Genomic DNA, 27506 nt, shown 5'->3' on the forward strand with positions numbered 1-27506 from the left:
AGAAAACATTCCTCATGTTGACCCCAAGTCGTACTCAAACCACTGCGGAGTCTGCTTTTCCAACAAATCTACCACCAGGTATCACTGATCCTCCGTCCCCCAACACCTCAAGGACAGAAAACAACCTCTTCCACTTGGAAATCCTTTAAGTTATGCCAACCACTATCTTCCTTTTAGCCCTTTAAGTTTCTCTGTTTTCTACATTAAACATCCTCAGTTCTTTCAACCACTCCTCTTACATCTTTACCAACTGCTTTCCAGTCTTGAAGCTCTAGCTCGATGGAGTCCCATATAAAACTTCCAGAAGCCGAGTCACCCACTCCTGCTGTGGTTTAACTAGGGAGAAGACAGTGGAAAACCATCACCTCCCTCATTCTTCATTCTTTTATCCCACTAACTTTTTTAGAATTTTTTTTTTCTTTTTGATTCATTGCTGACCAGGCAGATGACAATCTAAAACCCTCTACCTTCTTCACAATGCAGCCATTTAGCCATATGTAAAACACATCTGCTTCCAGTCAAAATATCACCATCCTATTTGTGAACATAAGTGCTTGACCTTATAATTATCCTCACTGAGTGTGGCTCCCTGTTCCAGCCTGTAAAATCATTCTGTATTCTGATTCTGTCATTATACAGATTTACTCTATCTTGCAGCTTCCTCTCATCTGAGCCATTAAGAAGCTTCTCTGGTTTTGCTCCAACCATTGACAAATATTTCAAACGGCTCAGGGTTAGGCACCCAGCCACTAGGCTTTATCCTGGATAACACCAAATCACAAATCAATGCTTAATCATTTAATCAGTTCCAAATTTGCTTAACTCTATTTTCTCCTGGCCTGCATTTCCCCTTCTGTCAGGACACCATGAAACCATTATCAAACATCTGGCTAAAATTTCAATAGCAAAAGCTTTACAGCATTTCTTCTTTCAGGTGCTGCAGCTGACACTTTCGCATGAGAGAGGTAGAATGTAACATATTGACCTGGATTTTAGCTGGTGGGATCCAATCTGAAAGGATTTTTTCAATGTATTTGTCTCACTTTGGAGGGGGTGTCTCTGTCTTCTAGACCATGTTGATATTTTCATTAATTACTTTAATGAAGACTTAGAAGGCTCATGGTTTAAATTTGCATTTGACAATAGGAGATTTAAGGAAATATAGAAACAACAGTATTTGTTATTATTTCAAATAATAAAAATTTCACTTTGAGGAATCTACCTTAAGAAAAAAATCAGAAATGTGATCAAAGATAAATGTTGAAGTATCAAGCCACTTCATAAAATACTGGTTAATATTTTAACCCTATCAGATATGCTTAATTAAATTATATGGTAGAGTATTATGAGGCCATTGAACATCATATTTTGGAAGATCATATTCAATAAAATGTTAAGTATGAAAAAAGGATAAACATGTATATATGACAGCAATTTTAGTTTAAGTACATATCTTTATTTCTAGAAAAATTGCGGAAGAAAGTATTTAAGAACAGTAATTATGTTTCTTTCCAAGTGACAGGATTTTAGGTGACTTCAAATTTATTTTTATCTTAACAGCCCAAATTTTCTAAATTAATAGCATGTTGATTTTATAATTAGGAAAAAAGCAAAAAGTTTGTTAAGTACTTAAAATAAATCTTTAAAAATCTCTATCATGTGCCATTAATTCTAAGGAGATAACAGGGATAGACTGAAGGTCTTTATCTGGGTCTTATAAACTAAAAAGTGTAGGGCTGAGGAGCTATGCCTCAGACCTGGGGTCTGGGAAGGCAGATGCGGGGCTGCTGAGTGACAGAGGGAGATGTGGGGGTGCTGAGTGACAGTGGACACGCAGGAGAGAGGGACCTGAGGCCTTAGTAATGGAAGTATCTTGAGATGAAAGTGGTCCTTGTTTACTCTGCTCTTCGCTGTCCAGATGCCTTCCATTCTGACCATGGTGTTGAATATTAAATTATGGGACATGTAATATACACACACAGCCGTATACACATAGATGCCTGATCTCAACGCTAGCACTAACCCTGATCCTATGTTCATGCATATTGTTTCTTCTGGTTAAAACTATCCCTTCTCACATCCAAGGGAAAACGTGAAATCTAATCTCTTGAGAGACTAAAGAAGAGGGTGTTCGGATTAGGGGCCCCAGGTACAATTGGGGAAAGGTGTATGGTATGGAAAGGACGGAGCTTAGGTCAAAGTTTGCATCCTAGAAGCTGAGGCCCCTGCGCCTTTTCTCCCCCAGGCGCCAGCGCTACCCCCCGCCCGGAGCTTGGGGGAGGCGCCCCCCGGGAGCCCGGCCGCCGCGCGGGGTGGACGGAGGCGGCTGCGGGGAGAGAAAGCCCCGCGCAGGCCGCGGGGACCTACCTCCTCTCTCACCAGGAGGGCGGAGCACTGCAGGGGGACGCCCATCATCTTGTGCGGATTCCACGTCACCGAGTTGGCCCTAAAATAAAAACCGGAGCACAGGAGCGGCCTGAGGCTGGGCCCGCGGCCGGAGCCAACCCCTGCGCAGGCCGTAGGGTCCCGCCCCTCGGATGCCCGCACCGCGCGCGTCTGCCCGGGCTGCGCCCACCGCGCGCCAGCGGCTCCTTCCCCACGCGGCAGAGGGTGAGGCCGAGGGCCCGGCGGTCCGTGCGCCTGTGGGGCTCCTTCTGCCTGCACGAGGGGCCGGGAGTCCCTGAGACCCAGCAGCCCGTGACCCCCGGCAGCCCGTGACCCCACGCAGCCCGTGATCCCCGGCAGCCCGTGACCTCCGGCGGCGCGTGACCTCCAGCAGCCCGTGATCCCCGGGAGCCCGTGACCCCTGGCCCGTGACCCCAGGAGTCGGTGCCCTCCGCTGCCGGCTTTGCTCTTCCTGTTTAAAACGTGTCCTGTCTACCCGCAGCCCCGTGCCTTTAATTATGGTTATTATTTGTAGTAGTGGACGTGGTGGTGACGGTGGTGGCCATGGCGGGAGTCTTCGCCGCGGTGGTAGCTGATAGATGGATGGCAGCAGCAGCGATAGTACTGGCGGTGGCGGTGGCGGTGGTGGCGGTGGCAGTAGCAGCTGGTGTATTTTATTCGGGGTAGAGCGTCAGTGTCTGAGCCGACCCTTGGTGTGGTTCTCAAAGGGGACGCAGGGCAGAGCTCTGTGTCCTTGTGCCATTTTGTCCCCGGGACAGCAGCCAGGGGATCCCCTGGGATGCCTGTGAACCTCTGAATTGGGGGACAAGAATGGACTCGGGATTTCCTGCACTTTTAGAGTGAGTCTCAACTTTGGTTTGTAATGCTTGGGAAAACGTGATACCCCGGAGTGGGGCAGGTTTCCTACCTAAACCATGTGGGTGCACAGGGTGTCCCCTGAGCTTCCATTGGTCCTACGACCTCATTCACCAAAGCAAGCCGGCCTTTGACTAGTGAGCCGGCAAGAGTGTACTCCTGGACGAGAGTGGCTAAGGGGACTTTGTATTTGGCTATTCCAGTTGGTAGGCTGAATTAACAATATGGTGCCAGAAAGAAGGGGCGCCACTATCCGAGCTTTGCTTTGAAATAATAGTCTTTGGTACAGCAGCGTGTGAGTCTTTGTTTTTCCAGGACTCAGGGAAGGTAATTTAGTGATGAGTGGGAGCTGCACTGTGGCTTCTAGCACTTGGAGTCACATGCAGCATAAGGGAAGAATGAAAGGTACTCATTTTGTGGGCCAGCCAGAAGGAAACTCAGAAGGGAATGTACTGTGTACAGGCCACCACTCTCAAATAGCTCCTGAATTTCATTCTTGTTCTCGTGCCTGAGAGTGCTTTTCCAAGTGCTTCTCCTTTTAAATCGTCTCTCCCTAACTGGCATCATTGCCCCTTCCTTAAACTTCTGGGGGCATGCCTTCCCAGAACCCCCATTGTCCCCACACTCAGTGGGGCACCTACAATCAGAGCCTGGGCAGCTGCGGGGGTAGCCCAAGTCCTCCACAGCCTTCCTTCCACTAGTTGGGCAGGGGGCCCTAACTGCGCCCCAGGAGCCTCTTTCTGCCCTGTGGCGCCCCTGGGTGCGAGCACGCCTGCACCTTCAGTCTGGCTTGGCTGCTCGGTGCTTCCAGACACCCCCAAGCTTCATGAGCCCCTCTTCTGGGCCTGGAGCAGCTGTTGTGCCAAGTGCTTTGGGGCAGAGCCAGTGGGAAAGCTTCCTAGGCAGCACTGGCCCTGGCAGGGCAGGGTGGGCTTTTGGCAGCCTCGGATAGCTTGGGCTCATGATGGGAAATCTGGCAACTGGGTGTGCTCCTTTTGCAAAGGGCCCAGAACCAAAGCCCCAGGGCTGAGTTTGCATTCTGCACTTTTAAAAATATTCAGACCTGAAAATGTTTTATGCTAATCAAATCTCCTTTATGTTTTGCAGCTTTTTTTTTTTTTTTGCATGGGCAGGCTCCAGGGATCGAACCTGGGTCTCTGGCATGGCAGGCAAGAACTCTGCCACTGAGCCAGCATGGCAGGCAAGAACACCGCCACTGAGCCACTGTTGCCCACCCATTTTTTCACAGCTTTTCTTAACAGTCTATTGCTTGGTCTTGGAATGAAAGGCACTTTGCAGATTCGGCCAGAACTGTGTCAAGAGAAAAGCGATTACAGCAACGAAGCCATGAGAGGGTGTTAGCACACCTGCCTAAGTATGTGGCCATATTTGACCCTAAACCCAGACTTTCCAACTGATAATTTATGAGGGGAGGGGAGGGAGCATATTTGCTTTGAAAACTATCCATTGCCTTCCCCAAAGAAGCAGATCTTATCCATTTACAGAATGTGAATATTTTGGGTCTCATCACTAGAAAAATCTGGGCTGCCTGCAAGTTTTAAACAGTTTTGGTGGTTGGTTCAGAGGTCACAGGAACCATGGGCCTCTCATTAGGAATCTATGTTAGAGAGCCATTTTATCTGGGTCACCTGATAAGGGATCTGATTTATGAGGTTTCGTTTGTTTTGGTTGGTTGTTGACACCAAATATTCATGAGGATAATGACGACACCAGGTAAGGCACAGAAGCACTGCACTGAGAGCTGCTCATCTCTGCTTCAAGCATCCCTGGAAATTGATATTAATATGCTTTTCATATTTAGTTCACATCATTCATAAGAAAAATGAGCGTACCTCTCCACGCCACTCAGCTTCCACTTGTGTTTCCGGGACATCAGCAACCCACCACCCCAAGCTGCCTGGAAAAGAAAAGGGTAGCAGTTTTTCATTGCTTGGATGTCTGTGGTTTGGTGTCTTCTAGAACAGAAAGTGTTGTGTAGGGTGAGAACGATCTCCTTGACCCCAGGCAACTCAGTAGATTGGTGAAGTGCTCCTGGCGCTAAATTGGAGGGCTCTCCACAGGCTTCAGCTCCTCCCACATGTGTAAGGATGGAAGCTGCTGACTCAGAGGCTCATTTCCTCAAGCTGCCCCAACTATACCTTAATTGTTTTAGAGAGAGAAAGAGGCTTCCCTCATTCCACCACCACCACCGTTAGTCCTGCTAAAAGCTCACTTCCTCAGAATGAAAAATCCTAAGTCTCCATAGTTAAGGGAGAGAAGATGGGCTGGGGAACCATGCCACGACTTCCAACTTGCAAAGAAAACTCTTTTGAGAAATCAGATGATTCCAAAGGGAGAAAGCAGCTTAACAACCCTATTTGACTGATGGGTAATTTTTGGACAAGATGATTTCACTGTCCAAAAAATCAAAAGAAGATGATTCATACCAGCCAATTAGCCAGGCAATGAGGATGTGTTCCTTAAAAATGTGTACTCAGGTTTGCAGATTGGAATTGGTATAGTAATCCCCTTTGAAAATAGCATGTCAAGATGGAGAGTACTTTGAAAATGTTAGCGTTCTTTGCTCTGTGTGAGAAAACTGTCCTGGGGTATTTTTAAAGACAAAAATATAAACAGGTAAGGCATAGTTGTGTTTGTAAAATCTTTCTTGTAATTTCAATTCTTTAGCACTGAAAATGTATCCAATTTTTAAAATGTGCAATATTTTAAGACTTTTTCTAGCATGATTATGGAATGCATAAACAGGAACACTGATGAGAGTAAGTGATAAATTTGATATGTTTCAAACAACAGCTAAAGCACTTAGCTAAAAGATCCCCAGCTCTCATTTAAGTAGAAAGCACCTGGGAGAGAGATCACAGTAGCTGCTGTCCCAGGACTCAGAGACAGTCTTTTTTGAAGTTATCAGATAATGATTTCCCTGAATCAGCTAGGAAGGTCTCTGGTTCTGAGGCCCAGGCCCTGTTGGGCTCTCGATGTCTTCATGTGTAAAATGAACAATTCACACTATGAATCGGGAAAGGGAAAGAAGGTGGGTAACTGCTATGCAGGAAAACAAAAATAATGGAAATTTACTTAGCTCAGTCTGTGGAAGTTTTCTGCTCTAGGGTAAGGGGAATTAATTTGGCCTGTGACAACATAGGATCTAGCACCAGAATGTAAATCAATGGCTTCCATCATTGAGAAAGTGTTGCAGTGAGAAAAATGCCAGCTGAGCCCAAAGCCATGCTCTGTGATGATTTGGCACAGGCTGCTTATCTCATCACAGATCGTTGACAGTCTGCAGATGGTGTCTGGTCTTTGGACTGCACTTTGAGTGATGCTGATTTAACTTCAACTCATCATTCTAAATATTGACCTATTTTTTCATTTGACAGTGTTTTGAGGGGCACAGCTCCATTACTTTTCATTGTGACTAGGCCTGGAGTCAAAATATCTCAAATTTAGTTTGTTAGCTGATCAAGCTCATCAATAATTGGAAATTTGGTCCAGAATTCCTATCAAGTTTTCAAGTCTTCTTTCCTCTCCAAATATATGGATACCTGACTTGAGATTGAGTTTTTATCCTCTGGGTTTTCTCTCTTACCCTTTTGATCATTTTTGTAGGAAAGCAAACTCTGCATGTGCATGTGTGTGTATGGGCTGTATTCTCCCGTGGATGCTTCTAGCTTGATGAATGGGGAACTAAGTGCCCAGCTCAGGTTCTCATCACGGATGTAAGAACATCATCATGTTGGGGGAAAAAGGCACAATTAGCCTCAGGCTGCTTCCTGAGAGTGCTGTGTAGTATGAGTTGTTTGTTACTTTGTCTTTCCAAGCAAAATAAGCTAGAAACAAAATAACAAGTATACTATGGTCGCTTGCAGAAAATACTTATAAGAAAATTGGAGCCTAGATTGTAAGCTCTTATATCAACCAAAGTTATAAGTGTATTTCTAGGTTCTGAAACAGAGCTATATCTGTAAATGTTGGTATTTCCCTGGAATTTTGAGTAATTCTGAATACTTTGAAAACTTTGACTCCTAAGATTCAGAGCTGGAGCTCTGTAGCTTTGAAAGTCAGCATTGCTATATACAAGAATAGTTAAAGTAACTGAGAAAGAGATCAGGCTTCAATTATAGATAAAAATGGAGCCAATCTGGCTGGGGCTAAGGTAAATCAGAAGGCAGGGTAAAAGATGATAGTTGATGTACTCTAGAGCTTCACCTACTTCATAAGACAAAAGGCACAGAGGTTTCTTTGTCTAGAACCTACATTTTCTGTAACACACACTCTAAACCAACCTGTCCTGATAGCTCATTTAAACAACCCAAACACATGGAGATCAGAACAGGAGGGAGGCCTTGTAATTCTGCAGAGCTTAATGTAATAGCCATAGACATCCCAGACTATGGTGGGCTGATAATTAAAAAGTATTGATAGAGTCTCTTGAGGAACTGGCAAAAAAAATATGGAACTGCTAAACTTTCCTATCTGGAAAACCCCTAGTGTTCTCTTTAGGAACTCTGAAGAAAATAGGCCAAGCTCTTGATTTTGAGGCTTGCCCTTATTAAATTTATTTCTGTAGCAAAGAAGCTAAGTCTCCCTATAATTATACCTAAGAGTTGCTTCTAGGAAACCTCTTTAGTTGCTCAGATGTGGTCTCTTCCTCTCTCTCGGCCAAACTTGGCAAGGAAAATCATTACCTTCCCCACTACAGGGACCCTCCCCACTACAGGGACATGATATTCAGCAGTGAAAGTCTCCCGTCAACGTGGTACATGGCTCCCAGGGATGAGCCTGGCCCTGGCACTGTTAGATCAATAATGCCTTCTGGACCAAAAGCGGGAAAAGAAAGGTAACAAGACAAGGTATCAGTGGCTAAGAGAGTTCAAAAAGAGTCCAAAGCCTATTCTGGAGGCTACCCTTAGGAAAGCTTCATCTGATACTGCTAATTTCCACAGTTTGCCAAATCGCAACCCACATCATGCCTATTAACCCTAAAGAACACCTAGGGCTCTAACTGACCCTCAATAAAAGTTTCATGCACTAAATTTAGAAACCCATTCCTTCCAGAGGGTTCCTAGCTAAATAAACCCTGAAGCCCAGAGAGTCCAGCCTGTCCAAGAATATTGGCTATTTTCATCCCCTTATTCTATATTATCGACTCCCCTTTTCAACATGAAAAAGTTAGAAAGGACATAGCCCAAGGATCCTTATAGAGTGGGAGAAAAATCAAAGGAGAAGATCCTTTGGATAACTTTCAAAGGAGTTACAACAGAGAGGATCAGATTTAACAGATGAGTATGACTGCTGAATCGCTATATTAATATTTCTTTTAGCCTCCAGTGTTTCGGAGCAGCTAGAAGGAAAAACCTTAAAACTGTGGAACGGTACCCCATACCAAACTATGAAATCTGTTCTGTAGCTGCTTGTTGGAGTGTACTTTGAAAATATTGGTATTTTTCATATATTTGTTATATTTCACAATAAAAAACATTAAAAATAAAATTTAAAAAAGCATAACTTACCATTCTAAAAATAAGCTGACAAAACAGAAATGAAAAATAGAACTTCATTCTGTGAGCTCCAGATGAAACAGATGCAAGAACGTTTTAGTGGCCAGGCCCTAGTAGGGTACTTACATCCACATGCATCCAGATCTTATATTTTTTGCAGATGTCAGCAATAGCTAAGAGAGGGTCAAATGCCCCATACACGGTGGTCCCAGCAGTGGCACTCACAAGGAAAGGGACGAATCCCTACACAAACGAGAAAGCTCCAAATAATGAAAATCTGCACTTCAACAATTCTCTTAAAAATCTCATGCACTCTGGAGATTCTCCCCTTACCATACATATCTGCATTTCTGATACAATCAGAATGGTTATTGGTATCCTAGATGGAGCCTGGTAGAATTTAGGCTCACTGTCCAGGGTCTGCGTTCTCTAGCCCATGCTGTTGAAATCTGCCTCGTGAGGACAGACATGCTGGTTCTCAGAAGAGGCCAAACAGAACCCAGAGGAGAGTGACCTTTGTGGTACCCACAAGTCACCCATACATTCTAGGTAGATTTTCTGCTCCCCCCCCCCCCCCATTGTCCCCCTTTGGCCACTTTCTAGTCTTCCTTTTACATAACAGAGCCTCTGGGCTTAACAAGTCCACTAGAGTGAGCCAGAGAACAAGAAGAAGGAGCTCTGACCAGCCCATTTTCTTTATTTGAAAAATCTTCCAATAATTCATTTGGAGTCAGAGAGAGGAAGAATCACATGGGGCTAAACAATTCTCCCTGGCTTTTATCCATCTTAAGTAGTTCTCTGTCTGGTCTTGATTAAATGAAAATTGAATGAAATGATAGGCTACTGCTGAAAAAAGAATTCCACAAATCGGATGAACACAGTTAGTTACTCCATAATAACTCAGGAGAAGACCTCTTGTCTTCAGGTTTTCTGCTGGTTTACAGAACCTGACAGTATAACATCAGCCTTTAGGTGGCAGCAAAGGCTTAATTTTGTGGTTTATTTTACCAAAAAGTAATATTAGAACAAGACTGTCAGGGAAACATCCTATTGCCATTTAGTAGGAAAAAAAAAAATAAAGGCACATGGAAATAACTAATTCCTGAGTTCATGATGATAAGATACATGTGTTTTATCATTGAATCAGGAGTTACAAGCTCTATCTCCTAAAAGTTAAAACGAGGAGATCTCCAAAAACAAACTGTCCTGCACGTGAACCATAGCTTCCTACAGCTTTGTGGAATCTTTGGTAGGTCTTCAGAAATTGTTACATCTCAAAAGAGTTCAATTTCATTTTCTGGCCCAGGCACCCAAAAATAAATAAATACATAGACAAATAAAAGTTCAAAATTACTTCTTACAGAATAAGATATTTGGAGCGCTGATCATATGAGCGTGTGTCTGGGCAGGAAAATTTGTCCTCTTTCAAAGAATTTCAAAACTAACTCACACACTGCATTAGCATTCTGATACTTTCCACTCGTGAAAGTATTTTTCATGTGTTTCTGTTTCATGCTAACCCTCGGCACAGAGGAAGAGACAAGGACTTTGGAAACTTTTACAATATCTCTGTATATATCATGTGTTCAGCAACTTAGACCTCTCCAAAGCACAGCCTTTAACTTGGAGAAATAAATAATGACCAGATGCAGAATTCATCTCCTGAAAGTTGGAAGATGAAAGGTTGGATCCCATTTTTAAAATAAAACCAAATTATGTTTCTCCTCTGGATGAAAATAGAAATATACTCTCCCAGCTTGTAATGGGTTGGATAAAAGTTCCCATGCAAACTTACTTTTTGTTTGGCTTCAAGGATCCTTCTTTCCAGATCAGATGGGATCATTTTCCCCCTAAAAGTAACAAAAAATATATATATTACAGGTTTGCTTTGAATGTTTTACTTTGTTCCTTTTCCAACATAAGCAGCAATGTGAGAGTAAAAGTTCAACCCTAAATCCTTGGTAATACTGATCAGTTAAAACAACCACTTGGCTATTTCAAGGAAGAAATGTATGTACCTCTCTGAAAGCTGCATGCCTATAATTTATGGCTCATTTATGCAGTTCCTGATCACACTGTTTTGTTCACTTGTAGACCAACCACAAAATTCCTCTACTCTGCCTTGAGTCGTTAAAACAAGCCTGATTTGTTAACTCCACAAAGGTTAGGTCAAGCCTACTTAAAATTAGGCCTAAGAGTCACCCCCAAGAGAGTCTCTTTTGTTGCTCAGATGTGGCCTCTCTCTCCAGCCAACACAAGCAAACTCACCACCCTCCCCCAGGAGGGTATGGACCCTCCTGGCAATGTGGGACAGAAATCCTAGAATGAGCTAAGACTCAGCATCAAGGGATTGAGAAAACCTTCTCAACCAAAAGAGGAAAGAGTGAAAGGAGACAAAGTGTCAATGGCTGAGAGATTCCAAACAGAGTCCAGAGGCTATCCTGGAGGTTATTCTTATGCATTAAGTAGATATCACCTTGTTATTCAAGATGTAATGGAGAGGCTGGAGGGAACTGCCTGAAAAAGTAGAGCTGTGTTCCAGTAGCCATGTTTCTTGATGATGGCTGTATAATGATATGGCTTTCACAGTGTGACTGTGTGACTGTGAAAACCTTGTGTCTGATGTTCCTTTTATCTACCTTGTCAAAAGATAAGTAGAACATATGGAATAAAATTAAATAATAAGGGGAACAAATGTTAAAATAAATTTAGTTTGAAATGCTAGTGATCAATAAAAGGGAGGGGTAAGGGGTATGGTATGTATAATTTTTTTTTCTGTTTTTATTTTATTTCTTTTTATGTTATCTTTTATTTCTTTTTATGAATTGATGCAAATGTTCTAAGAAATGATCATGATGATGAATATGCAACTATGTGATGATATTGTGAAGTACTGATTATACATGTAGAATGGAATGATTATATATTAAGAATGTGTTTCTTTGTTGTCATATTTTTTAATTTAAAATTAAAAAAAAATTTTTTTTAAAAAGACAAGCCTGATTTGGAGGGAGACATCTGATAAGGAGAGGGAGAGTGCAGAAAAGCACCTGTGTTCCAAATCTTCTCGTGTGTGCACCTGCAATTTCACATGTAAATGAAATGCCACGAATTAAAATTCCATTCTGCCACTTTGAACTTGAAACATTTGAATGAAAATATTAAGTAAAAAAGCTACCTAATTTAAAGTTGCATGATAGGTGTCTCTCAATCCTGTCAGTATGTCTCTGTGTTTTGGAGATAACATAAAAAGTCACTTATGTGTACACTTAAAGCTCAGAAAAAAACGAAACAAAACAAAAACAAGGGCTAAGGGCATAAAGCAGGCCAGGAACTCAGGGGCTCAAGTTTCAAACAATTAGATTGACAAGCCTGGGAGAAAGAAACATCCTTTCACCTCTCAAGTGTTTCATTCCTAAAATAAAAACTCGGATAAGGTTTTGCTTATGTAAAACCCCAGTGTTATAATAATCAGAATAATCAGAAGCTGCCAGATGTTGCTAGATCTGTGACCTGGGTCAACTATCCTTGGAAAACAGGGGTAGCAGTACTCTAGGGTTATTATGATGATTAAAAGAGCTAATAAATGTAAAATGATTACAAAAGTGCTTGGTGTACAGTAATTAATGTTGGCTTTTATTGTTGAATTGTTGTTATTCATTGTGACATTCCCATTGTAAAACTTTGGGAAAAACCAGGCACAGGAGCAGTTGCCTGGTACTGGAGGCAGTGAAATAATCTAAACCAAAATAGCTCTCTTCATCAGGGTCGTTGATCTAAGTTTTCAAAAGGGGAAGGAGGTGCTCCAGTGAATGGTTGGGGGTGCTACTGGCATTTCATGGGCAGTGAGTGGGCTACTGGTATTTGAGCCTCTGGCTGAATGGTTCATTTGTGGCTTTCCCTGTGGTTCTAAGTGTATTTTAAAGTATTTAGAGAAGGAAATGAGAAGGTACTCAAAATGCTTCACTACAAGAAATCAAATAAATATGAAAATAGGCGGTAATGTAAGAATTGAAGGACAAAAATGTCTAAGACTAAAAATATCAAATAGCAAAATGACTGAAGAAAGTCCTGAATTATCATTAGTCACTTTAAATGGATTAAACTTTCCAATGTAAAGACAGAAACTGGCAGAATGGACAAGAAAATATGACCTAACTATATGCTGTTTATAAGAGACTCACCTTAAATGCAAAGACATAGTTGTTTGAAAGTGAAAGGTTGGAAAAAATATTCCATACAAATAGTAATCAGAAGAGAGCTGGGGTGGCTGTATTAATATCACATAATATAGACTTTAGTCAAAAACTGCTACAAGGGACAAAGGACCCTATATATTGATAAAGGGGTCAAGTCAGTGAGAAGATATAGCAATTATAACTATATATGCACCTAACAGTAAAGTTCCAAATATGTGAAGCAAATATTGACTGATTTGAAGGTAAAAATAGACCATTCTATATTAATGTTAGGATATTTCAATACTCTACTTTCGATAATGTATAGAAAAACATCTAGACTAAAGATCAGTAAGGAGCTGGAAGACTTGAACACTGTTATAACACAACTAGGCCTAATGCACACTATTTTAGTTTCCTAGGCTGCTCCAGAAAGTACCATGAAATGAGCTGGCTTAAACAATGAGAATGTGTTAGCTTACAGTTTTGATGCCAGGAAATTATCCAAATCAAGACATCGTCAAGATGATGCTTTCTTCTTGAAGACCAGCTGCTGGTGATCCTTGCCTCCTCTGCCACACGGCAAGGAACATGGCAGAACCTGCCATTTTCTCTTCCAGGTTTTGTTGATTTCAGCTTCCAGCTATGATGGCCTTCTTTTTTCCCTGTATCCATTACATTTATAAAAGATTCCAGTAATAGGTGGAGTCCTGTATGAGGTGGGTCACACCTTAACTGGGTAGCCTCTATCAAAAGGTCCTACTTTTAATGGGTTCATACTCATAGCAATGGATTAACATTAAGAACATGTTTTTCTGGTGTACATACAGTTTCAAACTACCACACTCCACCCTCTGGACCTCCAAAAGACATGCAGAATCATTCATTCCATCGAAATTGGAAGGAAAACAGGCATCGGAGATCCAAATAATTCCAACAACCTGCAGGGCATATTCCATCAGAATCCTAGGTCTGAGAGTCACCTGTGGATGGATGCTTTGTCCTCCGGGTCTGATGGGGTGACAGCCCCAGCTCTCCCAAGTGCGTGCACAGTGGCCATGCTCTCCTTGACCACTGCGGTGGCCATGCTCTCCTTGACCACTGCGGTGGCCATGCTCTCCTTGACCACCGCGGTGGCCATGCTCTCCTTGACCACTGCGGTGGCCATGCTCTCCTTGACCACTGCGGTGGCCATGCTCTCCTTGACCACTGCGGTGGCCATGCTCTCCTTGACCACTGCGGTGGCCATGCTCTCCTTGACCACTGCGGTGGAGGTGTCACCTCTTCAAGTGTCAAGATGGCAGCCAAGCTCCCCATAGTCCCTGGGCATTGGCTTCACCCTCAGAGAACCCTGGTGTGGTGACACTCTTCCTGAACAGTGGAGCAGAAGGCACACCCTCTCTAAGCACCAGGGTGGACTTGCCCTTTCCACACATATGGGCAGGCCTGTTCTCTTGGCCTGAGAATATGTCTTCAGTCTAGGCCTTAGCTTCCATAGTTCTGCCTTTGAAGCGATTTTTCCTTCAGTCTGCCCCTTCTATATCCCATTTAGTCCAAGCTGGCAGTGGTTCTGTTCATATGGATCTCAGGAAAAAAAAACATGTTAGTTTTGCATGTAGTACACAGGGGTCCAAGCCATCAGACAGTAGGACTTTCAACAGATCATTCCTGGATAACCATATCCAATCCTGACTTGCACTGAAATGGCTGAATGGATCCATGTTCAGTTAAGCCCTCAAAGGAAGCACTATTCTCTGAAGAAACTCTACATTTTCCAAACCATCAATTCCTGGTTTTGTTGTGTCCAGTAGTTAGCTACCCTTACCCCTCTCAGTTTACTATAAGCTGCAAGGAGAAATCAGGTGGCACGTATCATATTTGGTTTGGAAATCTTCTCTAGTAGATATGCAGGTCATCACTCTCAAATTCTGCCTTCCATCTGACATCAGAACTCAATTTTGCCAAGTTCTCTGACACTTTAAAACAAGGATCACCTTTCTTCCAGTTTCCAGTAGCAAATTCATCATAAAGCCTCATTGAGTTATCTTTAGTGTCCATATTTTTTATCCACAGTCTCTTCAAAGCAATCTAGGTCTTTTCTATCAAGTGCTTCACAATTCTTCCAGCCTCTACCTATTACCCAATTCCAAAGCCATTTCCATATTTTTGTTATTTACAATTATAGTACTCTTAGTGCCAAAACGTGTTTTAGTTTCCTAGGCTGCTCCAGCAAATACCATGAAATGGGTTAGTTTAAATAATCAGAATTTATTAGCTTATAGTTTTGAGGCCATGAAAATGTCCAAGTCAATGCATCATCAGAATGATACTTTCTTCCTGAAGACAAGCTGTTGGTGATCCTTGTCTCTTCTGCCAGATGGCAAAACACATGGTAGCACCTGCTGGTCTCTCTCTTCTCTTCTGGATTTTATTGAGTTCAGCTGCCTGCCTCTGTGGCTTTCTCTCTCTCTTTCTCTGTATTCATTCCACTTATAAAGGAATCCAGTAATAGGATTAAGATCCATTCTGAATGAGGTATGTCACACCTTGTATTAATTAGGGTTCTCTAGAGAAACAGAATCAACAGGGAACACTTGCAAATATAAAATTTATGAAAGTGTCTCACGTGACCGTAGGAACGCAGAGTCCAAAATCCACAGGGCAGGCTGCGAAGCCGATGACTCCGATGGATGGCCTGGATGAACTCCACAGGAGAGGCTCACCAGCCAAAGCAGGAATGGAACCTGTCTCCTCTGAGTCCTCCTTAAAAGGCTTCCCATGATTACATTTAGTATCACTAATTGCAGAAGACACTCCCCTTTGGCTGATTACAAATGGAATCAGCTGTGGATGTAGCTGATGTGATCATGACCTAATCCTGTGAAATGTCCTCATTGCAACAGACAGGCCACCACTTGCCCAATCAGATGAACAGGTACCACAACTTGGCCAAGTTGACACCTGTCCCTAACCATGACACACCTTAACTAAAGTAGTCTCATCAAAAAGTCATACTTATAATGGGTTCACACCTAAAGGAATGGATTAACTTTAAGAACATGCTTTTTTATGTTTGTTCAGTTTCAAACCAATGCAGATTTCATTAGAATACTTCATCCAACAACAGCAGAATACATATTCTTCTCTAATACACATGGGTCATTCACCAGGACAGACCATATGTTAAGTCTCAATACACTTAAAAATACTGAAAAAAGAAGAGGAAAAGAAAAAAAGGGTGGTGTGATGGTGACTCAGTGGCAGAATTCTCACCTGCCATGCCAGAAACCCAGTATTGGATTTGATTCCCAGTGTCTGCCCATGCAAAAAAAAAAAAAAGAAAAATACTGAAAATTGTACAGTGTATCTTCTCAACCATAATAAAATGAAGTTAGAAATCAATGACCCAGGGGGAATCAGAAAACTTACAAGTACACAGAAATTAAGTAACACACTTCAAAAACTTCTGGATCAAAGTATAAATCACAAAGGCAATTAGACAATATCTCGGGACTAATGAGGATGAAACACAACATACCAACAGTTATGGGACCCAGCGAGGGCAGACCTGAGAGGGAAATTTATAGTTCTAAATGCTCACACTAAAAAAAGAAGAAATATCTCACATCAGGTACTTAACCTCACAGTTGGAGGGTCTAGAATGAGAAGATCAAACCCAAAGTAAGCAGAAGGATGGAAATAAGAAACATTATAATGGAGATAAATGAAACAGAGAATACAAAACGAAGAAGAAAATCAATGAAACCAAAATTTTTTCTTTGAAAAGATCGATAAAAATGACAAAACTTTAAACTGACAAAGAAAAAAAGAGAGAAGATACAAATAACTAAATCAGAAATGAGAGGGGGAACATTCCCACCAACCCAGAGAAATGAAAAGGATTATAAGAGGATACTGTGAACAATTGTATGCCAACAAACTAATAATCTAGATAAAATTGACAAATTCCTTGAAACACACAAACTGCCTACACTGACTCAGCAAGAAATAATATCTTAACACACCTATAACAAGTAAAGAGATTGAATCAGTCATCAAAAACCACCAAGTAAAGAAAAATCCAGGACCAGATGGCTTCACTGGTGAATTTTACCAAACATTACTGGTGAGCTTTACCAAACATTAACAGCAGTCTTGCTCAAACACTTCCCAAAATTTGAAGACCAATTTCATATGAAGAACACTGCTATTTCATATGAAGAGGCCAGCATTACTGTAACACTAAAGCCAGATAAAGATATCACAAGAAAAGAAAATTATATTCTAATATCCCTCATGAATATAGAAGCAAAAATTTCAATAAAATATCAGCAAACCAAATCCAACAGCATTTTAAAAGAATTATAGACCATGATTGTTTTGGTTTGCAAGCTGCTGGAATGAGATATACCAGAACTGGAGCAGCTTTTACAAAGGGAATTTAATAAGTTACAAGTTTATAGTTCTATGCTTATAAAAATATCCAAACTACGGTGCCCAGATACCTTAACTCAAGGAAGGTTGATGGGTCGGTAACACCTCTGTCAGCTAGGTAGTCACATGGCTGGCATCTGCTGGTCCCTTGCTCCTGGGTTCCATTGCTTTCAGCCTCTGTTTCTTTGGGAGTTCCTCACTTTGCTCGGCCTTCATCTCTTGGCTTCCCTTGGCTCTCTCCAGGTTCTGGCTTGTTAACGTCTTATGGCAACATCTGTTGGGCTCCAAGCATCTCCAAACATCTATGTCTCTGTTCTCCAAGTGTCAGCATCTCTTTCTCTCTGTCAACTCTGTCATTTCCCCCAAAGTATTTCCCCTTTTAAAGATTCTAGTAATCTAATCAAGACCCATTTGGAATAGGTGGAGTCACATCTCCATCTAATCAAAAGAGCATACCCACAATTAGATGTGTCACATCTCTGTGGAGACAATCTAATGAAAAATTTCCAACCTACTGTATTGAATCAGGATGAAAATAAATGGCTGATCTATTAAATTGAATCAGGACTAAACATGGCTTTTCTGGGGTTATACAATATTTTCAAACTGGCACAATGATCAAATGGAACTTATCTCAAGCATGTAAGGTGAGTCAACATAAGAAAATCAATTAATATCATACACTGCATTACAGAACAAAGGAACAAAAAACACATGATCATCTCAATTGACGTAGAAAAGTCATTTGACAAAATCTGGCACCCTTTGTTAATTAAAATACTTAGAAAACTAGGAACAGCAGCAAACTTCCTCAACCTGTTAAAGAGCATATATTAAATACCCACAGGGGGTGGTGATGGTGGCGCAGTGGCAGAGTTCTCGCCTGCCAGGCCGAAGACCTGGGTTCAATTCCCAGTGCCTGCCTATGCAAAAAACAAAACAAAACAAAACCCACAGCTATCATTATATTCAGTGGTGAAAGACCCTAAGGTTAGAAATAAGACAAGCATGCCCACTGTCACCACTGTTATTTGTCATTGTACTGGAAGTTCTAGCCAGTGCTATTAGGCAAGAAAAAGAAATAACATGCAAATTGTAAAGGAAGAAGTAAAACTTTCACTTTTTGCAGATGACATACAGAAAATCTTGAAAAATCCACAACAAAACTTCTAGACCTAATAAATAAATTCAGCAAAGTGGTGAACATGCAAAAATCAGCGATGTTTCTATACACTGGTAATGAATAATCTAAAAATGAAATCAGGAAATATATTACATTCACAGTAGCAATAAAGAGAATCAAATATCTAGGAATAAATTTAACTAATGATGTAATGGATTTATACACAGGAAATTATGAAACTTTGCTGAAAGAAGACTTCAATAAATGGAAGAACTTTCTGTGTTCATGCCTGGAAGACTAGATATTGTTAAGATGCCAATTCTACCCAAAGCAATGTACAGATTCAATGCAATCGCAATGAAATATTCAACAGTCTTCTTTGTAGAACTGAAAAAGTCAACCATCAAATTTATGTGGAAGTATAAAGGGCCCTGAATAGCCAAACCATTCTGGAAAAGAATGAAATTTTGGAGGACTCGAACTTTCCGATTTAAAAACCTTTATACAGAACCATAGTAATCAAAACGGTATGGTTCTGGCACAAGACAGACATAAAGACCAATGGACTTGAATTGAAAGTTCAGAAATTAACCTTTATATCTATGAAGACAATTGATTTTTGAAAAGGTTATCAAGTCCACTCAATGGGAAAGAAAAGTATCATCAACAAATTGATTTTCAATTTGTTGAAAACTAGATTTTCACATGCAGAAGACTGAAAGTGGTCTCCTACCTCACACTATATACAGAAACTAACCCAAAATGGATCAAAGTCTTAAATATAAAAACTAAAACTATAAAATTCCTAGAAGTAAACATATGAAAACATCTTCAGGACCTTGTATTAGGAAATGGTTTCTTGGACTTTAATACTAAAAGCATGAGCAACAAAAGAAAAATTAGATAGATGGGACTTCATCAAAATTAAAGGATTTATGGATCAAAGGACATTTTAAAGAAAGTAAATGTCATCCTACAGAATGGAGAAAATATTTGGAAACCATATGTTTGATAAGGGTATAATACCAGAATATATAAAATCTCCTACAACTCATTAATGAAAAGACAAACAACTCAATTAAAAAAATGGGCAAAGGACTTGCCTAGACATTTCTCCAAAGAAGATAAATACTTGACCAATAAACACGTGAAGAAATGAACAGTATCACTAATTACAGAAATGCACATCAAAGCCACAATGAGAAACCATTTCAAATCCACTAGAATGGCTACTATTAAAAAATGGAAAATAACAAGTACTGAAAATGATATTGAGAACTATGAACTTTCATACATTGTTGGTGGGCACATAAAATGGTGTAGCCACTGCGGAAAACAGTTTGCCCATTCCTCAAAAAGTTAAACCTAGAATTACCATATGACCTGGCAATTAATTTCTAGGTGTATACCCCAAAGAATTGAAAGCAGGCCCTCGAACAACTATTTGCACATTGATGTTCTTATTGGCATTAGTCTCAATTGACAAACAGTGGAAGCAACACAAATGTCCATCACCAGAAGAATGGATAAACAATAGGTGGCATATACATTCAGCTGTAAAAAGGAATGAAGTTTTGAAACACGCTACAACATGAGGGAATTGTGAAGTCATCATGTTGGGTTAAATAAGCCAGACACCAAAGGAAAAATATTGTAGGATCTCACTTATATGAAATAATTTGAAAATGCAAATTCATGAAGTCAGAACATAAAATACACTTTACCAGGGGTGGGGTTGGGAATGGGGAATGGAGAGTTAATGCCTAATTGGCACAGTTTCTGTTTGGGGTGATGGGGACCTTCTAGGAATGGGCAGTGGTGATGGTAGCCCAATATTATGAATGTAATCAACACCACTGAATCATACACTTGAAAGTGCTTAAAAGGGGAAATTTGAAGTTGTACATATGTTACCAGAATAGAAAATTAAAAAACCGATAGGACTGTGCAACACAGAGTGAACCCTAAAATAAACTAGGGACTGTCACTAATAATATAATTATAATTATATTCTTTCATCAATTATAACAAAGGAACCACATTAATGCAAAATGTTAATAGCAGGTGAACTGTTGCTGGGGTGGGGATGGTGGTGGAGGTGTATGGCCACATTATGTTTCTGTAAACCTACAAGTGCTATAAAAAAAAATTTTAATTAGTGACATGAGAAGACTACATATATATAACAGAATCATCCTAGGCCATCCTCAGAAAAAAATGTATAGCCTTAAATGCCTTAGAAATTAAATAAAAAAGAATACAAATAATTAGATTAGATATTTCATTCAAGAAGCTATGAAAACAATAAACAATTAAAGCAGAAAGAATGAGAGAATTTTTCAGTAATTTAGAAAACTTCAAGTGGGCTTAATTAATAAGCTCAAGAGCCGGTACACTGAAAAGATAATTGCATATACAAATTTCTGATTAGTCCAATAAAGAAAAGAAATAAATAAAATGTAACATTTTAAAAGAGAAGTGAGGTTATAGGTAAAGATATTTTAATATTACAAAGTGATTTCATTCAGAGTTTTATGTTAATCTGGAAAATTTTGAGGAATTAACTCATTTTTTTATTTTTTTCTCCCCTAGGAAATTCAAGAATATATTGAGAGTTTGAAAAGACTAACAAGCATGAAACAATGTGAAGAAAAGTCTCCCAAAAAACTGCCCTCCAAAATGGTAGTTCCAGATGTTTTATTGGTGAATTTTAACCAGTCTACTATTAGCAAACTATGCTCTTCAAACTAATTGGAAAGACATGAAAAACTGTTAAGTTCACTTTCTAAAACTAGCCAACTATGAAGTCAGATAGTTCGGAAAAACCTGTAGATGCACAGTGGAAATAGAGCTTATAAATTTCCAAATACAATATTAGAAAATATAATCCAGAAGGAAATTAAAGAATATCATAAGATGAAGTAGTAATAATGCCAACAAGTGAACAATTAGGAAATCTTTTTAGCACGACTGACTTGTGCTATTAATTGGTCAAAGTAATAAATCATAACACCATCTCAATAGATGTCTAGAAGGCAACTGATGAAAAGTCAGCACCCATTCCTAAGGAAAGGAAGAAGGAGGGAGAAGAGGAAGGGGGAAGGAAGGAGAAGAAGCAATAAGAATTTTTGGTAAACTAAGGAAAACAGGGCAGTTCCTTAACATAATAGAGTAGGCCTATTTCAAATCAACTATCAACAGCATTTTTGAATGCAAAATCTTAGCTACATTTCCATTATATTTATGAACAAGAGCATTCTTCTTAAAAGTTTGAGAAATAAATGAGCTAGGAAGAAGCTACAACTATTGGAGGGAAGGTAAAATAATAGTTGAAACTCTAAATGAATAAACTGAAATATCTGAAAATGAACTTAGCAAGAAATGGTATAAAATCTATAAAAGAGAAACATAGCTCTTTACCAAAAGAAAACACAGCCCTTTACTAAAAGGCATAAAAAATATTTGGATAAATGAAGTGACATGTCATGTTCTGATATGAGAAGACTCAACATTGCAAGTCCATAGAATTAATTTCTAAACTTAATATAATTCTAATAGAATCCTCAGTGGAATTTTTAGGTGAATAGGAATCTGGAAAATAATTCAAAAGTAAAACTAGATGAAAAACATTAGTCAGAACATCAATTTTTTTTTTTTAAGTAGCAACAAAACAAAACAGAGAATGGAAAGATTTTTCTCCACCAGATAGTAGAACATACTGTAAAACTATACTGCTTTAAAAGTATGGCAACGGAACCAACTAGAAGAAAAGTAAAAGACTAGAAACAGGTCAAGATGAAATTAGAGTGCACAGATCAGTAACTAAAGTCATTCTTTGTTTGTTTCTGTGTTTGTTTACCTCAAGTGATGTTGAGACATATTTGTCCCCCCAAAAGTTACATTCCTCCCAAATACGATAGACCATAATAAATTTCAGTTAAATCAACTATTTAAATAACAATACAAAGATTCTAGGGGGAAAACAGGTGACTATTAATATTACTAAGAATGGGGAAATTTTTCTAAGGAAGACAGTAAGGGTGGACTAAAATAGGAAGTTGACAGCTTGGACTAGCAAAAAATGGAACATTCTTATCAGTACCACAAATGAAGTACGTAACATAAGAGGCTTTTGTTTTTTTTTTCTTTTTTGGACTACAACTGATAAACGTAGAAAGCTTCACTGCTAATTATCAAAATGGCAAATGAAAACACCAGTAATAAAAAAGTTTCCATCCAACAAATTGTCACAGGTCACTGAAGGCTCTGACTCCCAGGATTAAAGAAGCCAGGGTTAGCAGGCATCCCCACAACCGCCTGGGGGAGTGTCAATTGGCTGGGTCTCCTCTGGAGGACAACATGCCAGCAAGTTTCGTAACTCCCAGAAAAGGCACAGGCTTTGGCTCTGAAACTCTACTTCTAGGAATTTATCCTGTGAAAATAATAGAAGGATGTGCGAAAATACTTAACCACAATGATGTCTATATGAGCATTTTTTCAAACTGTGAAAATTTAAAACAACTTAAACATCCAACAGCAGATTTGCTAAATAACATAAATTCTAAGTAATGGGTATTTAAGTAGTGATCACAAATTCTATTGGAATAGTTCTAATAATGTGGAAGTTATTCAGAACATTTAAAATAAAAAACAAATTCCTAATCAGTAGGTACTTAGAGATTCGTTTATGTTAAAAAATATAAAATATATTTGAAATTATATGTACCAAAATATTACAAGAGATTTTCTCAAGGTCCTCCTATTTGCTTATTCTTCTACAAAGAATATGTAAAAAAAAAAAAAGGTAATGTTTCCTGTACAGGAAAAGAAAATTATGTTTATTTTTTTAAAAGAAGGGCCCTTTTGAATTGGTGAACTCTGGGAGTTCCCTTAGTCTATTTAACTCTACCGTTTACCAGTTATAGGCCCTTGGGTGTGTCACCATCTCTCGCAGAGAAACCAATCAAATGGGGAACAGGGAGCTTCCCATATTTAAAACAATTATTACGTGGATGGAAACACGTCATAAATTATATCAGCACCAGGAAAGGTGGAGGGATTATATTCTTTTGTGTGTCGAATTAAATGAATTAATTAGACGAACCGCATGAAGTGCTTCCATGCATGGCACATACTAAACCCTCAGTAAGGGTGAGCCATTATTATTTTGATAATCCTTCCTGATTTAGGCACTGGAGAAGCACACACATCACTAGCGCTGCTGAACTCTCTGCATCTAAACCCAGAGGAAATATGATCCCCAGAGGCTGATGCAATTCTCCTCATTGATACCTGATTCAGTGTCTGTGGGAAGCCAATCCCATTATAGCGTCGTCAGCAGCTCCCCATGGCCTGAAAGAGTTAATCACTATCCCTACCCACTTTCAGGCACAGGCCACAAGTCCACTAATTTGATAAAAGAGTATAATGAGCCCAGATTATTTACAGTTCCAATGGTTCAAACCAATTGCGTGATGAAGTGTAGTATATAACGAACACAGGGAACCATACCCTAATTTATAAAACCAGAGTGATATATATTTTTTAATTTAAATGTACACAAAAGTATTAGTCTTTATTATTTAGCAGCAAAAAAAAAAACATAAAACGAAATAGCGCAAAATTCTTGTGTTACAGGGAAGATAGGAAAGTCACTGACTATTTTAGCCCAATGAAAACCAGGTACCTCACATCTCTGGCAGACTTATTTTCTGAAAGCTTTTACAGCAATTTGTCATAATTTAGATAATATAAAGAAAAGTCTGAAGGGAAGAGAAAGAGATGGAGAAATGGAAGAGAGTGAGAAGAGAGTGGGGGAAAGAATCCAAATTAATTCCTAACATAAGACTCAACGAAAAGGTAAGCTGAATCCTTGAGTCCATAATGAATACAAATAGTAAAAAAAAGAGAGGAGAGAAAGGAAAAAAGGGAAAGATAAGAAGGAAAACTCTTCCTTACAGAAGAATGAAAGGAACTAATAAATGTAGAAGGAGTGATGGAGCTGAATAATTATCCTTTCAACCATCATCCTAACAATTAGTTCAGGCAGGAATCATCAATAGATGTTAAACTAGTGAGTGGATGTTTCGGAATGTGCAGGATATTTATATAGTCTCAAAGCATCCCCCTGCAAGATATTAATTACATAAGAGAAAAATATTCATTTCACAGTGGAAAACCTGTTAGATACCACCTTAACTAATATGGTCAATACTGATATTGCCAACAATAGGATAAGCCTTAATCAAAGGCCAACTGATTAGGTGTACTTGAGAAATACAAAACACCATCTCTCTGGAATTCCTACCAAAAATGCATCACCTGAGTCTAATCATGAAAAAATACCAGACAAATCCACCTTAACAATTATTGTGCAACATAAATGGTCTGTACCCTTCAAAAATTTAATGTCATGAAAGTCAAAGGAAGACTGAGGAAATATTCCACATTAAAGGAGACTAAGGAGACATGACAACTAATTGCAAAGTGTGATCCTGAACTGCATGAAAGATAGCTATAAAGGACATTATTGGATCAACTGATGAAATTGAAATGAAATGTGACTATAGATTAAATGATAGTATTGTGTCAATGTAAAATTTCCTGATTTAGATAATTGTACTGATTATGTAAGTGAATATCCTTGTTTTTAAGAAATGCTCACTGAAGTATTAAGGGGTTAAGGGGTGTGATGTCCACAACAAACTCTCAAATGGTTCAGAAAAAAGAAGAAAAAGTGTGGGTGTATGTGGGTGTGTGTGTAGAGAAAGAGAGGGATAAAGCAAATGTGTCAGAATGTTAACAATTGACAAACTGAGTGTAGGGTATTCGGGGATTCTTGTGAATATTCTTGCCATTTTTGTTTGTTTGAAATTATTTTGAAAATAAAAAGTAAAAAAAAAATAATGTTGGATAAGTTCATGTCTAAGAAGTAGCCCAACCCTAAGGGGTCCTGATTTGAAATCATTCGCAGCTTGTCAACAGAGGGTATAAACCAGAACTTTGCCCTGCCCCACATCCCCAGCCCCAACCCCCCAAACCTCCTCCCCTCTTGTTTTTCAACATTTATCACTTAGCCATTTAACTTTAAATCCCCCTTGTTTTCTCCCCCTTGTTTCCTTTCAATTTTATATTGTGAAATAATTTCATAGTGCTTTTGAGTGTCTCAGAGAATGGCCCTCCACAATTTGAACCAAAAGAATAAGGGTCTTAAGAGGGGAAATGAAATCTCTGCCATTTAAACTCCTTTTTCTCATATAATTCACATTTCCTCTCTAGCGGGTCTGGCACGTCACTGTTAAACCTGCCTTTGGTCCCTCCCCTTAAAACAACAAAACCAAAAACTGTTCCGGGCTCAACACCACCTCTGGCTTCTGCCCCTCCTCCCCTTCACCGGTTGACATCCTGCAGAAGTTGTCCGTATATCTCTCTTTACTAATTTTTCCCTCACCCTTCAACCCACAGCAGACAACATTCTACCCTCACCCCTCCATTGGAAGTTCTCTTGTCAAGGCTCCTCTATTGGGTACTTCTGGGCCCTCATTTTACCCATTGGCAGCCTTTGATACCATTGGCCACTCTTTTCTCTAGAGACAAGCTCTTCTCTTGGGTCTCTCCTGCCCCCAGTTTCCTGGTTTTCCTCCTACCTCTCAGGCCACTCCTTCTCAGTCCCCTTCACAAGGCCTTTTCTCATTCTGCCTGTGCCTGAAATGTGGATGTTCCTCAGAGTTCTTCTTTAGATCCACTTCTACATGGCTTCAATTGTAATGTCTTCCTAGCTCCAGACTCATATTTCCAACCACCTCATATTACCAGCTAACACCAAATGGAGGTCTCATGAGTTCTTCAATCTCAACTGTCCAAATCTTTTCATCTTCCTTTCTTACCAGTTTCTTGGCCAGTGTTCCCTATCTCAGAGGAAGGCTTCATATTGACTAGGCTGGCATTATCCCTGAGTCCTCTCTTAACCTGCAAGCTGATCACTTAGTGATTTCCATCTCCATTGCTCTACCTCAGGTCAGCCAGCCATTCCTCATCTCCCACTCGCAGGACTACAATGGCCATGGGACTTCCAGCCTCTAAACCACGCTTCACCTGCACTTAAAATGGTCTCTCTTACATAAAAATATGATCTTGCTCCTCCCATCTTCAGTGTGAAGTCCAAATAGGTTAGAGTAGCTCACAAAGCCCTCGTGACCAGGATGCCTTCACCACTTCCCCCCAGAATTCTGCTTAGTTCCTTGAACAAGTCAAGTTCTCTCACACATCCATGGCTTAGAATGGGCCATGGCCTGTGCCTGGAATCCTTTCCCTTCCTACTTATCTGGCCACCTCCTATCATCCCTCCTCTGGAGGTAGGGCTAGATGCATTTCAACAGCAAACTGTACTTCCCCTACCACAGCACTTATCTTCAAGAATTAATGAAGGTCCACCTTCTACACTGGACTAAGCTCTGGAGGGTTTGTGTCTAAGTCCATCTTGTTTGCCTCTGTGTTCCTAACCAGGGCCATTGCCTACAGCCCAAAGAAGAAGCTCACAGGGCTCCTGCTTTCATCCTATGGGAACTTCATATACCTCCAGTTTATCATCTATATAATAGAAATTTCTCTTCTTCTCTGAAACTTTGGGAAACATCTTTTTGCCCAATGACCTGATCTAATTCTGAAATATCACTCAGTTTTCTTTCACAAATATTTACTTTCTTCTAGATAGTAACTCAGACTTTTCTTCTCTGTCCTTATGTATATCAATGTACCATTCATTTGGATATCACCAATTCAAATTTTATAAATATTAGACACAATGATACCTGGGTAAAAATCCATTCACCTTTTCAGTGTTAATATTCAAGTTTTTGCAGACAAGGGAAGGGAACTCAAGCTAGAATTTATGAAGTCAAGGATCCATTTACCACATTTTTCTCTTCTGAATTTCATAACTGATTTTACTAACAGAGTAAAATCTTCAGTTATGATGCTTCACATTAATAT

General features: G+C 39.8%; 1 protein-coding gene across 1 annotated transcript in view; it reads right to left on the reverse strand.

The window, feature by feature from the left end:
- GAD2 (glutamate decarboxylase 2) overlaps positions 1-27506 on the reverse strand; it is a 68904-nt gene that overhangs the window by 15316 nt on the left and 26082 nt on the right. Inside the window, exons 9-12 of the mRNA XM_077153490.1 lie at positions 10576-10630; positions 8907-9023; positions 5115-5179; positions 2368-2446 (exon numbers count right to left, since the gene is read on the reverse strand). Of these exons, the coding sequence (XP_077009605.1) occupies positions 2368-2446; positions 5115-5179; positions 8907-9023; positions 10576-10630 (316 nt within the window). The remainder of the gene's footprint in view (positions 1-2367; positions 2447-5114; positions 5180-8906; positions 9024-10575; positions 10631-27506) is intronic.

Source organism: Tamandua tetradactyla, chromosome 1 (assembly GCF_023851605.1).
Source record: "Tamandua tetradactyla isolate mTamTet1 chromosome 1, mTamTet1.pri, whole genome shotgun sequence".
Classification (NCBI taxonomy): domain Eukaryota; kingdom Metazoa; phylum Chordata; class Mammalia; order Pilosa; family Myrmecophagidae; genus Tamandua; species Tamandua tetradactyla.